Genomic DNA, 14,165 nt, shown 5'->3' with positions numbered 1-14,165 from the left:
TTAACGAGTATCACCTGTCCCCCTCTTAACGAGTCTCACCTGTCCCCCTCTTAACAAGTCTCACCTGTCTCCCTGTTAACGAGTCTCACCTGTCCCCCTCTTAACGAGTCTCACCTGTCTCCCTGTTAACGAGTATCACATGTCCCCCTGTTAACGAGTCTCACCTGTCCCCCTCTTCAACGAGTATCACCTGTCCCCCAGTTAACGAGTCTCACCTGTCCCCCAGTTAAATAGTCTCACCTGTCCCCCAGTTAACGAGTCTCACCTGTCCCCCAGTTAACGAGTCTCACCTGTCCCCCTCTTAACGAGTCTCACCTGTCCCCCAGTTAACGAGTCTCACCTGTCCCCCTCTTAACGAGTCTCACCTGTCCCCCTCTTAACGAGTCTCACCTGTCTCCCTGTTAACGAGTCTCACCTGTCCCCCTCTTAACGAGTCTCACCTGTCTCCCTGTTAACGAGTCTCACATGTCCCCCTGTTAACGAGTCTCACCTGTCCCCCTCTTCAACGAGTCTCACCTGTCCCCCTGTTAACGAGTCTCACCTGTCCCCCTGTTAACGAGTCTCACCTGTCCCCCAGTTAACGAATCTCACCTGTCCCCCAGTTAACGAGTCTCACCTGTCCCCCAGTTAACGAGTCTCACCTGTCCGCCAGTTAACGAGTCTCACCTGTGCCCCAGTTAACGAGTCTCACCTGTCCCCCAGTTAACGAGTCTCACATGTCTCCCAGTTAACGAGTCTCACCTGTCCCCCTCTTAACGAGTCTCACCTGTCCCCCAGTTAACGAGTCTCACCTGTCCCCCTCTTAACGAGTCTCACCTGTCCCCCTCTTAACTTGTCTCACCTGTCCCCAGTTAACGAGTCTCACCTGTCCCCCTGTTAACGAGTCTCACCTGTGCCCCAGTTAACGAATCTCACCTGTCCCCCAGTTAACGAGTCTCACCTGTCCCCCAGTTAACGAGTCTCACCTGTCTCCCTGTTAACGAGTCTCACCTGTCCCCCTCTTAATGAGTCTCACCTGTCCCCCAGTTAACGAGTCTCACCTGTCCCCCAGTTAACGAGTCTCACCTGTCCCCCTCTTAACGAGTCTCACCTGTCTCCCAGTTAACGAGTCTCACCTGTCCCCCTCTTAACGAGTCTCACCTGTCTCCCAGTTAACGAGTCTCCCCTCTTCATCAATATACACCAATTAGCACGTGCAGTATGTCAGGGCTCAAGAATCAGATAAAACCAAAAAGGAAAAAAAACAACTACACTTTATTCAAAATTCTTTGTACAAAACACACACAGGAAGTGTCTACATGCGGCAGGTGTCGTGAAACGCCTCCAGAGTCCTGAAGTCTCTCCAGGTGGGAGGAAGTCCGTCCTGTAGGAACCGTCCACAGCGCTGACAGGGAGACTGGAACAGCTTTATGTAGCTCCGCAACCAGGTCTGAGAGACAAGAGAGAGACAGGTTAATGTAGCTCCGCAACCAGGTCTGAGAGACAGGTTTATGTAGCTCCGCAAACCAGGTCTGAGAGACAAGAGAGAGACAAGTTAATGTAGCTCCACAACCAGGTCTGAGAGACAAGAGAGAGACAGGTTAATGTAGCTCCGCAACCAGGTCTGAGAGACAAGAGAGAGACAGGTTAATGTAGCTCCGCAACCAGGTCTGAGAGACAAGAGAGAGACAGGTTTATGTAGCTCCGCAAACCAGGTCTGAGAGACAAGAGAGAGACAAGTTAATGTGAGACAAGAGAGAGACAGGTTAATGTAGCTTCGCAACCAGGTCTGAGAGACAAGAGAGAGACAAGTTAATGTAGCTCTGCAACCAGGTCTGAGAGACAAGAGAGAGACGGGTTAATGTAGCTTCGCAACCAGGTCTGAGAGACAAGAGAGAGACAAGTTAATGTAGCTCTGCAACCAGGTCTGAGAGACAAGAGAGAGACGGGTTAATGTAGCTTCGCAACCAGGTTTGAGAGTCAAGAGAGAGACAGGTTAATGTAGCTTCGCAACCAGGTCTGAGAGACAAGAGAGAGACAGGTTAATGTAGCTCTGCAACCAGGTCTGAGAGACAAGAGAGAGACAGGTTAATGTAGCTCTGCAACCAGGTCTGAGAGACAAGAGAGAGACAGGTTAATGTGAGACAAGAGAGAGACAGGTTAATGTAGCTCTGCAACCACGTCTGAGAGACAAGAGAGAGACAGGTTAATGTAGCTCTGCAACCAGGTCTGAGAGACAAGAGAGAGACAGGTTAATGTAGCTCTGCAACCAGGTCTGAGAGACAAGAGAGAGACAGGTTAATGTGAGACAAGAGAGAGACAGGTTAATGTAGCTTCGCAACCAGGTCTGAGAGACAAGAGAGAGACAAGTTAATGTAGCTCTGCAACCAGGTCTGAGAGACAAGAGAGAGACGGGTTAATGTAGCTTCGCAACCAGGTCTGAGAGACAAGAGAGAGACAAGTTAATGTAGCTCTGCAACCAGGTCTGAGAGACAAGAGAGAGACGGGTTAATGTAGCTTCGCAACCAGGTTTGAGAGTCAAGAGAGAGACAGGTTAATGTAGCTTCGCAACCAGGTCTGAGAGACAAGAGAGAGACAGGTTAATGTAGCTCTGCAACCAGGTCTGAGAGACAAGAGAGAGACAGGTTAATGTAGCTCTGCAACCAGGTCTGAGAGACAAGAGAGAGACAGGTTAATGTGAGACAAGAGAGAGACAGGTTAATGTAGCTCTGCAACCACGTCTGAGAGACAAGAGAGAGACAGGTTAATGTAGCTCTGCAACCAGGTCTGAGAGACAAGAGAGAGACAGGTTAATGTAGCTCTGCAACCAGGTCTGAGAGACAAGAGTGAGACAGGTTAATGTGAGACAAGAGAGAGACAGGTTAATGTAGCTCTGCAACCACGTCTGAGAGACAAGAGAGAGACAGGTTAATGTAGCTCTGCAACCAGGTCTGAGAGACAAGAGAGAGACAGGTTAATGTAGCTCTGCAACCAGGTCTGAGAGACAGGTTGATCTAGGGACAGAGAGAAAACAGACAGGTAGAGACAGACAGCTAGAGACTCACCATGAAGGATCGTACCACCACGTCGGGCATCTGGGGGAGCTGGTAGTGCAGCAGGGCGGTGGTGGCGTGGTCCGTTACCTAGCAACAACACAACCAATTGGATCCCTTTCAACACCGAAAAACAACAACAACAACGACGGGGGACTGTAATGTTGCTTTTACTCACTATAAGCCGGAGTAAATTAAAGAACGATTTCTCCAACTTTCTACCCTGAGACTGTCTCTCAGCGGCTGAGACATCTATCAGTGTCTCTCAGCGGCTGAGACATCTATCAGTGTCTCTCAGCGGCTGAGACATCTACCAGTCTGTCTCTCAGCGGCTGAGACATCTATTAGTGTCTCTCAGCGGCTGAGACATCTATCAGTCTGTCTCTCAGCAGCTGAGACATCTATCAGTGTCTCTCAGCGGCTGAGACATCTATCAGTCTGTCTCTCAGCAGCTGAGACATCTATCAGTGTCTCTCAGCGGCTGAGACATCTATCAGTCTGTCTCTCAGCGGCTGAGACATCTATCAGTCTGTCTCTCAGCGGCTGAGACATCTATCAGTGTCTCTCAGCGGCTGAGACATCTATCAGTCTGTCTCTCAGCGGCTGAGACATCTATCAGTGTCTCTCAGCGGCTGAGACATATATCAGTCTGTCTCTCAGCGGCTGAGACATCTATCAGTCTGTCTCTCAGCGGCTGAGACATCTATCAGTGTCTCTCAGCGGCTGAGACATCTATCAGTCTGTCTCTCAGCAGCTGAGACATCTATCAGTGTCTCTGAGCGGCTGAGACATCTATCAGTGTCTCTCAGCGGCTGAGACATCTATCAGTCTGTCTCTCAGCGGCTGAGACATCTATCAGTGTCTCTCAGCGGCTGAGACATCTATCAGTGTCTCTCAGCGGCTGAGACATCTATCAGTGTCTCTCAGCGGCTGAGACATCTATCAGTCTGTCTCTCAGCGGCTGAGACATCTATCAGTGTCTCTCAGCGGCTGAGACATCTATCAGTCTGTCTCTCAGCAGCTGAGACATCTATCAGTGTCTCTCAGCGGCTGAGACATCTATCAGTGTCTCTCAGCGGCTGAGACATCTATCAGTCTGTCTCTCAGCGGCTGAGACATCTATCAGTGTCTCTCAGCGGCTGAGACATCTATCAGTCTGTCTCTCAGCGGCTGAGACATCTATCAGTCTGTCTCTCAGCAGCTGAGACATCTATCAGTGTCTCTCAGCGGCTGAGACATCTATCAGTCTGTCTCTCAGCGGCTGAGACATCTATCAGTGTCTCTCAGCGGCTGAGACATCGATCAGTGTCTCTCAGCGGCTGAGACATCTATCAGTGTCTCTCAGCGGCTGAGACATCTATCAGTGTCTCTCAGCGGCTGAGACATCTATCAGTGTCTCTCAGCGGCTGAGACATCTATCAGTGTCTCTCAGCGGCTGAGACATCTATCAGTCTGTCTCTCAGCGGCTGAGACATCTATCAGTGTCTCTCAGCGGCTGAGACATCTATCAGTGTCTCTCAGCAGCTGAGACATCTATCAGTCTGTCTCTCAGCGGCTGAAACATCTATCAGTCTGTCTCTCAGCGGCTGAAACATCTATCAGTCTGTCTCTCAGCGGCTGAAACATCTATCAGTCTGTCTCTCAGCGGCTGAGACATCTATCAGTGTCTCTCAGCAGCTGAGACATCTATCAGTCTGTCTCTCAGCGGCTGAAACATCTATCAGTCTGTCTCTCAGCGGCTGAAACATCTATCAGTCTGTCTCTCAGCGGCTGAGACATCTATCAGTCTGTCTCTCAGCGGCTGAGACATCTATCAGTGTCTCTCAGCGGCTGAGACATCTATCAGTCTGTCTCTCAGCGGCTGAGACATCTATCAGTCTGTCTCTCAGCGGCTGAGACATCTATCAGTGTCTCTCAGCGGCTGAGACATCTATCAGTGTCTCTCAGCGGCTGAGACATCTATCAGTCTGTCTCTCAGCGGCTGAGACATCTATCAGTGTCTCTCAGCGGCTGAGACATCTATCAGTGTCTCTCAGCGGCTGAGACATCTATCAGTGTCTCTCAGCAGCTGAGACATCTATCAGTCTGTCTCTCAGCGGCTGAAACATCTATCAGTCTGTCTCTCAGCGGCTGAAACATCTATCAGTCTGTCTCTCAGCGGCTGAGACATCTATCAGTCTGTCTCTCAGCGGCTGAGACATCTATCAGTGTCTCTCAGCGGCTGAGACATCTATCAGTCTGTCTCTCAGCGGCTGAGACATCTATCAGTCTGTCTCTCAGCGGCTGAGACATCTATCAGTGTCTCTCAGCGGCTGAGACATCTATCAGTGTCTCTCAGCGGCTGAGACATCTATCAGTCTGTCTCTCAGCGGCTGAGACATCTATCAGTGTCTCTCAGCGGCTGAGACATCTATCAGTCTGTCTCTCAGCGGCTGAGACATCTATCAGTCTGTCTCTCAGCGGCTGAGACATCTATCAGTCTGTCTCTCAGCGGCTGAGACATCTATCAGTGTCTCTCAGCGGCTGAGACATCTATCAGTCTGTCTCTCAGCAGCTGAGACATCTATCAGTCTGTCTCTCAGCAGCTGAGACATCTATCAGTGTCTCTCAGCGGCTGAGACATCTATCAGTCTGTCTCTCAGCGGCTGAGACATCTATCAGTCTGTCTCTCAGCGGCTGAGACATCTATCAGTCTGTCTCTCAGCGGCTGAGACATCTATCAGTGTCTCTCAGCGGCTGAGACATCTATCAGTCTGTCTCTCAGCAGCTGAGACATCTATCAGTGTCTCTCAGCAGCTGAGACATCTATCAGTCTGTCTCTCAGCAGCTGAGACATCTATCAGTGTCTCTCAGCGGCTGAGACATCTATCAGTCTGTCTCTCAGCAGCTGAGACATCTATCAGTCTGTCTCTCAGTCTCAATGGACCTAGGATCAAAGAGTCGCTGGTATCAGATGGTGGTGTTGGCATAGCAACAGAAGCTAATCGGACTACTTGTTGTTATATTTCTGTTGGCATAGCAACAGAAGCTAATCGGACTACTTGTTGTTATATTTCTGTTGGCATAGCAACAGAAGCTAATCGGACTACTTGTTGTTATATGTCTTTATGATGTCACTGATGACGGTCTGCTACCTGCAGCCCAGGTGTTGATCCACCTGAGAGCTGCTGTCATAAAGACTGTCTTACCTTCTGGAACACCTGGTACTGAGACTTGCTCCAGATGTCCAGCTGAGGGAGAGAGAGACAGGTTACCATGAGAGAGAGAGACAGAGAGAGAGACAGACAGACAGCAGGGTCTCCTGTCTCACCTTCCCGTCCTCGGTGTAAACGTTCTCGTTGAATCCTCGAACAACAGTTCTGTCAATGAACAGCGAACGCATCACAACTATCGCCTTCAACACCTTCCCCAGAGTCACCTGAGAGACAGACAGATCGAGAGAGAGACAGGTGAGAGACAAGTAGAGACGTGTGTGTGTGTGTGTGTGTGTGTGTGTGTGTGTGTGTGTGTGTGTGTGTGTGTGTGTGTGTGTGTGTGTGTGTGTTACCAGCAGCACAGCAGACGTCCCGTTGGGTCTGAACAGCTCGATGGTCAGATCAGGAAACATCCTGCCGATCCTCGAGATGACATCATCCACGTACCTGTGCACACAATACTGCTGGGTTACTGCAGTACTATTGTATACTATAATAATAATACTGCAGTATTACATCAGTAGTACTCCGGTGGTATTAGATCAGCAGTACTCGAGTAGTATCTCATCAGTACTCTAGTAGTATCTCATCAGTACTCTAGTATCTCATCAGTACTCTAGTATCTCATCAGTACTCTAGCAGTATCTCATCAGTACTCTAGTAGTATCTCATCAGTACTCTAGTATCACATCAGTACTCTAGAAGTATCTCATCAGTACTCTAGTATATCATCAGTGCTCTAGTAGTATCTCATCAGTACTCTAGTAGTATCTCATCAGTACTCTAGTATCACATCAGTACTCTAGAAGTATCTCATCAGTACTCCAGTATCACATCAGTACTCTAGTAGTATCTCATCAGTACTCCAGTATCACATCAGTACTCTAGTAGTATCTCATCAGTACTCTAGTATCACATCAGTACTCTAGAAGTATCTCATCAGTACTCTAGAAGTATCTCATCAGTACTCTAGTATCACATTAGTACTCTAGCAGTATCTCATCAGTACTCTAGTATCACATCAGTACTCTAGTATCTCATCAGTGCTCTAGTAGTATCTCATCAGTACTCTAGTAGTATCTCATCAGTACTCTAGTATCACATCAGTACTCTAGTATCTCATCAGTACTCTAGTATCTCATCAGTGCTCTAGTAGTATCTCATCAGTACTCTAGTATCTCATAAGTACTCTAGTAGTATCTCATCAGTACTCTAGTATCACATCAGTACTCTAGTATCTCATCAGTACTCTAGTATCACATCAGTACTCTAGCAGTATCTCATCAGTACTCTAGTATCACATCAGTACTCTAGTATCTCATCAGTACTATAGCAGTATCTCGTCAGTACTCTAGCAGTATCTCATCAGTACTCTAGTATCTCATCAGTACTCTAGTATCTCATCAGTACTCTAGAAGTATCTCATCAGTACTCTAGAAGTATCTCATCAGTACTCTAGTAACACATCAGTACTCTAGTATCTCATCAGCACTCTAGTATATCATCGGTACTCTATTAGTATATCATCAGTACTCTAGAAGTATCTCATCAGTACTCTAGTATCACATCAGTACTCTAGAAGTATCTCATCAGTACTCTAGTATCTCATCAGTACTCTAGAAGTATCTCATCAGTACTCTAGTATCACATCAGTACTCTATTATCACATCAGTACTCAAGCAGTATCTCATCAGTACTCACTGAGGAGGCAGTACCAGGGTACTGGGTTGGACTTTGGGTCGTCTCTTGGCTGAAGCTCCCATCTGATTGGCCGATCGTTTGAGTGACTGCTGGTTCAACAAACTGGAGGCCAAGCCAGCATGATACTGCAACTACACACACACACACACACACACACACACACACACACACACACACACACACACACACACACACACACACACACACACACACACACACACACACACACACACACACACACCACACACACACACACACACACACACACACACACACACACACACACACACACACACACACACACACACACACACACACACACTACACACACACACACACACACACACACACACACACACACACACACACACACCACACACACACACACACACACACACACACACACACACACACACACACACACACACACACACACACACACACACACACACACACACACACACACACACACACACACACACACACACACACACACACACACACATTATGGAACAGATATATATATATATATGCTATCCTGGCTCCAAGATGGTGGAATGAGCTCCCCATTGACATCAGGACGGCAGATAGCTTGCACATCTTCCGGCGCAAACTGAAAACTCATCTCTTTCGACTCCACTTCGAGCGTTAGAACGATTAACGAAGCACTTTTATACCAATAAAGGACTGGATTACCTAAAGCCAGTTGAGTAGCACTTGAAATGTTGGCTCTATGAAACCTGATATACTTATATGATTCTGTTTTCTTCAAGGTTGTGTCTTCCTGGTCGAATGTACTTATTGTAAGTCGCTTTGGACAAAAGCGTCAGCTAAATGCAATGTAATGTAATGTAATATATATCTATATAACGGGTTCCTCTCATAGGCGGAAGGAACACAGCTGGGAGTATAGTGTTAGCATGTTAGCATGTTGGACCACTTGTAGGCCTGCAGCAGCTGGGAGTAGAGTGTTAGCATGTTAGCTTGTTGGACCACTTGTAGGGCTGCAGCAGCTGAAAGTAGAGTGTTAGCATGTTAGCATGTTAGCATGTTGGACCACTTGTAGGCCTGCAGCAGATGTGAGTATAGTGTTAGCATGTTAGCATGTTGGACCACTTGTAGGCCTGCAGCAGCTGGGAGTAGAGTGTTAGCATGTTAGCTTGTTGGACCACTTGTAGGCCTGCAGCAGATGGGAGTATAGTGTTAGCATGTTAGCATGTTGGACCACTTGTAGGCCTGCAGCAGTTGGGAGTAGAGTGTTAGCATGTTAGCTTGTTGGACCACTTGTAGGCCTGCAGTAGATGGGAGTAGAGTGTTAGCATGTTAGCATGTTAGCATGTTGGACCACTTGTAGGCCTGCAGCAGATGGGAGTAGAGTGTTAGCATGTTAGCATGTTAGCTTGTTGGACCACTTGTAGGCCTGCAGCAGATGGGAGTAGAGTGTTAGCATGTTAGCATGTTAGCTTGTTGGACCACGTGTAGGCCTGCAGCAGATGGGAGTAGAGTGTTAGCATGTTAGCATGTTAGCATGTTGGACCACTTGTAGGCCTGCAGCAGATGGGAGTAGAGTGTTAGCATGTTAGCATGTTAGCTTGTTGGACCACTTGTAGGCCTGCAGCAGATGGGAGTAGAGTGTTAGCATGTTAGCATGTTAGCTTGTTGGACCACTTGTAGGCCTGCAGCAGCTGGGAGTAGAGTGTTAGCATGTTAGCATGTTGGACCACTTGTAGGCCTGCAGCAGCTGGGAGTATATTGTTAGCATGTTAGCATGTTGGACCACTTGTAGGCCTGCAGCAGCTGGGAGTATATTGTTAGCATGTTAGCATGTTGGACCACTTGTAGGCCTGCAGCAGATGGGAGTAGAGTGTTAGCATGTTAGCATGTTAGCTTGTTGGACCACTTGTAGGCCTGCAGCAGCTGGGAGTATATTGTTAGCATGTTGGACCACGTGTAGGCCTGCAGCAGCTGGGAGTATAGTGTTAGCATGTTAGCTTGTTGGACCACTTGTAGGCCTGCAGCAGCTGGGAGTAGAGTGTTAGCATGTTAGCATGTTACCTTGTTGGACCACTTGTAGGCCTGCAGCAGCTGGGAGTATAGTGTTAGCATGTTAGCATGTTGGATCACTTGTAGGCCTGCAGCAGTTGGGAGTATAGTGTTAGCATGTTATCATGTTAGCATGTTGCACCACTTGTAGGCCTGCAGCAGCTGGGAGTATAGTGTTAGCATGTTAGCATGTTAGCTTGTTGGACCACTTGTAGGCCTGCAGTAGCTGGGAGTAGAGTGTTAGCATGTTAGCATGTTAGCTTGTTGGACCACTTGTAGGCCTGCAGCAGCTGGGAGTAGAGTGTTAACATGTTAGCATGTTAGCATGTTGGACCACTTGTAGGCCTGCAGCAGCTGGGAGTATAGTGTTAGCGTGTTAGCATGTTAGCTTGTTGGACCACTTGTAGGCCTGCAGCAGCTGGGAGTATAGTGTTAGCATGTTAGCATGTTGGACCACTTGTAGGCCTGCAGCAGCTGGGAGTATAGTGTTAGCATGTTAGCATGTTAGCTTGTTGGACCACTTGTAGGCCTGCAGCAGCTGGGAGTACAGTGTTAGCATGTTAGCATGTTACCTTGTTGGACCACTTGTAGGCCTGCAGCAGCTGGGAGTATAGTGTTAGCATGTTATCATGTTAGCATGTTGCACCACTTGTAGGCCTGCAGCAGCTGGGAGTATAGTGTTAGCATGTTAGCATGTTAGCTTGTTGGACCACTTGTAGGCCTGCAGTAGCTGGGAGTAGAGTGTTAGCATGTTAGCATGTTAGCTTGTTGGACCACTTGTAGGCCTGCAGCAGCTGGGAGTAGAGTGTTAACATGTTAGCATGTTAGCATGTTGGACCACTTGTAGGCCTGCAGCAGCTGGGAGTATAGTGTTGGCGTGTTAGCATGTTAGCTTGTTGGACCACTTGTAGGCCTGCAGCAGCTGGGAGTATAGTGTTAGCATGTTAGCATGTTGGACCACTTGTAGGCCTGCAGCAGCTGGGAGTATAGTGTTAGCATGTTAGCTTGTTGGACCACTTGTAGGCCTGCAGCAGCTGGGAGTACAGTGTTAGCATGTTAGCATGTTGGACCACTTGTAGGCCTGCAGCAGCTGGGAGTATAGTGTTAGCATGTTAGCTTGTTGGACCACTTGTAGGCCTGCAGCAGCTGGGAGTACAGTGTTAGCATGTTAGCATGTTACCTTGTTGGACCACTTGTAGGCCTGCAGCAGCTGGGAGTAGAGTGTTAGCATGTTAGCATGTTGGACCACTTGTAGGCCTGCAGCAGCTGGGAGTATAGTGTTAGCATGTTAGCATGTTGGACCACTTGTAGGCCTGCAGCAGCTGGGAGTATAGTGTTAGCATGTTAGCATGTTGGACCACTTGTAGGCCTGCAGCAGCTGGGAGTAGAGTGTTAGCATGTTAGCTTGTTGGACCACTTGTAGGCCTGCAGCAGCTGGGAGTAGAGTGTTAGCATGTTAGCATGTTGGACCACTTGTAGGCCTGCAGCAGCTGGGAGTATAGTGTTAGCATGTTAGCATGTTAGCTTGTTGGACCACTTGTAGGCCTGCAGCAGCTGGGAGTAGAGTGTTAGCATGTTAGCTTGTTGGACCACTTGTAGGCCTGCAGCAGCTGGGAGTACAGTGTTAGCATGTTAGCATGTTGGACCACTTGTAGGCCTGCAGCAGATGGGAGTACAGTGTTAGCATGTTAGCATGTTAGCATGTTGGACCACTTGTAGGCCTGCAGCAGCTGGGAATATAGTGTTAGCATGTTAGCATGTTACCTTGTTGGACCACTTGTAGGCCTGCAGCAGCTGGGAGTATAGTGTTAGCATGTTAGCATGTTACCTTGTTGGACCAGTTGTAGGCCTGCAGCAGCTGGGAGTACAGTGTTAGCATGTTAGCATGTTGGACCACTTGTAGGCCTGCAGCAGCTGGGAGTATAGTGTTAGCATGTTAGCATGTTGGACCACTTGTAGGCCTGCAGCAGCTGGGAGTAGAGTGTTAGCATGTTAGCATGTTAGCTTGTTGGACCACTTGTAGGCCTGCAGCAGCTGGGAGTACAGTGTTAGCATGTTAGCATGTTGGACCACTTGTAGGCCTGCAGCAGCTGGGAGTACAGTGTTAGCATGTTAGCATGTTGGACCACTTGTAGGCCTGCAGCAGCTGGGAGTATAGTGTTAGCATGTTACCTTGTTGGACCACTTGTAGGCCTGCAGCAGCTGGGAGTATAGTATTAGCATGTTAGCATGTTAGCATGTTGGACCACTTGTAGGCCTGCAGCAGCTGGGAGTATAGTGTTAGCATGTTAGCTTGTTGGACCACTTGTAGGCCTGCAGCAGCTGGGAGTAGAGTTTTAGCATGTTAGCATGTTAGCATGTTGGACCACTTGTAGGCCTGCAGCAGCTGGGAGTATAGTGTTAGCATGTTAGCATGTTAGCTTGTTGGACCACTTGTAGGCCTGCAGCAGATGGGAGTATAGTGTTAGCATGTTAGCATGTTGGACCACTTGTAGGCCTGCAGCAGCTGGGAGTATAGTGTTAGCATGTTAGCATGTTAGCTTGTTGGACCACTTGTAGGCCTGCAGCAGATGGGAGTATAGTGTTAGCATGTTAGCATGTTGGACCACTTGTAGGCCTGCAGCAGCTGGGAGTATAGTGTTAGCATGTTAGCTTGTTGGACCACTTGTAGGCCTGCAGCAGCTGGGAGTACAGTGTTAGCATGTTAGCATGTTAGCTTGTTGGACCACTTGTAGGCCTGCAGCAGCTGGGAGTAGAGTGTTAGCATGTTAGCATGTTAGCATGTTGGACCACTTGTAGGCCTGCAGCAGCTGGGAGTATAGTGTTAGCATGTTAGCTTGTTGGACCACTTGTAGGCCTGCAGCAGCTGGGAGTAGAGTGTTAGCATGTTACCTTGTTGGACCACTTGTAGGCCTGCAGCAGATGGGAGTATAGTGTTAGCATGTTAGCATGTTAGCATGTTGGACCACTTGTAGGCCTGCAGCAGCTGGGAGTAGAGTGTTAGCATGTTACCTTGTTGGACCACTTGTAGGCCTGCAGCAGCTGGGAGTAGAGTGTTAGCATGTTAGCATGTTACCTTGTTGGACCACTTGTAGGCCTGCAGCAGCTGGGAGTAGAGGGGAGTTTTATCTTGGACCGGATCCAGACTCAGGAGCCCACTGTTGTGCAGAGGGTGAGACTCTGAGGGACGACCAACGAGACCACTGAGACGCTCCAGCTCACTGAGAGAGACAGACAGGAGGAGAGAGACAGGTGAGAGGAGGACAGACAAGAGGAGAGAGACAGGTGAGAGGAGGACAGACAGGAGGAGAGAGACAGGTGAGAGGAGGATACACAGACAGACAGACAGACAGACAGACAGACAGACAGACAGACAGACAGACAGACAGACAGACAGGGGAGAGAGAGAGGGAGAGTTAGGGGTTGTTTTCTGACACTTTGAGTCTCCTCACACCGGGGACACACACCTGACTCAGAGACAGTTTCAGGACTAAAACCACCAGACTCAGGAACAGTTTCAGGACTAAAACCACCAGACTCAGGTACAGTTTCAGGACTAAAACCACCAGACTCAGGGACAGTTTCAGGACTAAAACCACCAGACTCAGAGACAGCATCAGGACTAAAACCACCAGACTCAGGTACAGTTTCAGGACTAAAATCACCAGACTCAGGGACAGTTTCAGGACTAAAACCACCAGACTCAGAGACAGCATCAGGACTAAAACCACCAGACTCAGAGACAGCATCAGGACTAAAACCACCAGACTCAGGGACAGTTTCAGGACTAAAACCACCAGACTCAGGAGCAGTTTCAGGACTAAAACCACCAGACTCAGGTACAGTTTCAGGACTAAAACCACCAGACTCAGGGACAGTTTCAGGACTAAAACCACCAGACTCAGGAACAGTTTCAGGACTAAAACCACCAGACTCAGGAACAGTTTCAGGACTAAAACCACCAGACCCAGGGACAGTTTCAGGACTAAAACCACCAGACTCAGGGACAGTTTCAGCTCTAAAACCACCAGACTCAGGGACAGTTTCAGGACTAAAACTAACAGACTCAGGGACAGTTTCAGGACTAAAACCACCAGACTCAGGGACAGTTTCAGGACTAAAACCACCAGACTCAGGAACAGTTTCAGGACTAAAACCACCAGATTCAGGGACAGCATCAGGACTAAAACCACCA

At 48.5% G+C, this 14,165-nt stretch overlaps 1 protein-coding gene across 6 annotated transcripts; it reads right to left on the bottom strand.

Annotated features, from left to right (window-relative positions):
* Positions 1 to 1,232: 1,232 nt before the first annotated feature.
* Positions 1,233 to 13,038, bottom strand: med27 (mediator complex subunit 27). Of its 6 annotated transcripts, none has more exons than XM_034199772.1 (7): positions 9,983 to 13,029; positions 7,928 to 8,058; positions 6,580 to 6,673; positions 6,343 to 6,450; positions 6,221 to 6,262; positions 3,045 to 3,122; positions 1,233 to 1,429 (listed from the first exon to the last, which is right to left on the bottom strand). In XM_034199772.1, exons 1-7 carry the CDS (start codon positions 10,031 to 10,033, stop codon positions 1,295 to 1,297), a joined length of 639 nt encoding a protein of 212 aa, XP_034055663.1. In that variant the 5' UTR covers positions 10,034 to 13,029; the 3' UTR covers positions 1,233 to 1,294. The 6 variants fall into 6 exon arrangements, with proteins under 6 accessions (XP_034055663.1, XP_034055666.1, XP_034055665.1 ...); XM_034199775.1 differs by lacking the exon at positions 9,983 to 13,029 and adding an exon at positions 9,585 to 9,949 and having other exon boundaries at positions 7,928 to 8,060; XM_034199774.1 differs by lacking the exon at positions 9,983 to 13,029 and adding an exon at positions 9,089 to 9,578 and having other exon boundaries at positions 7,928 to 8,060.
* Positions 13,039 to 14,165: the final 1,127 nt, after the last annotated feature.

This window comes from Gymnodraco acuticeps, unplaced genomic scaffold (genome assembly GCF_902827175.1).
Source record: "Gymnodraco acuticeps unplaced genomic scaffold, fGymAcu1.1, whole genome shotgun sequence".
NCBI lineage: Eukaryota > Metazoa > Chordata > Actinopteri > Perciformes > Bathydraconidae > Gymnodraco > Gymnodraco acuticeps.
The sequence above is the reverse complement of the archived record's forward strand: the minus strand, read 5'-3'. Positions and strand labels throughout refer to the sequence as shown.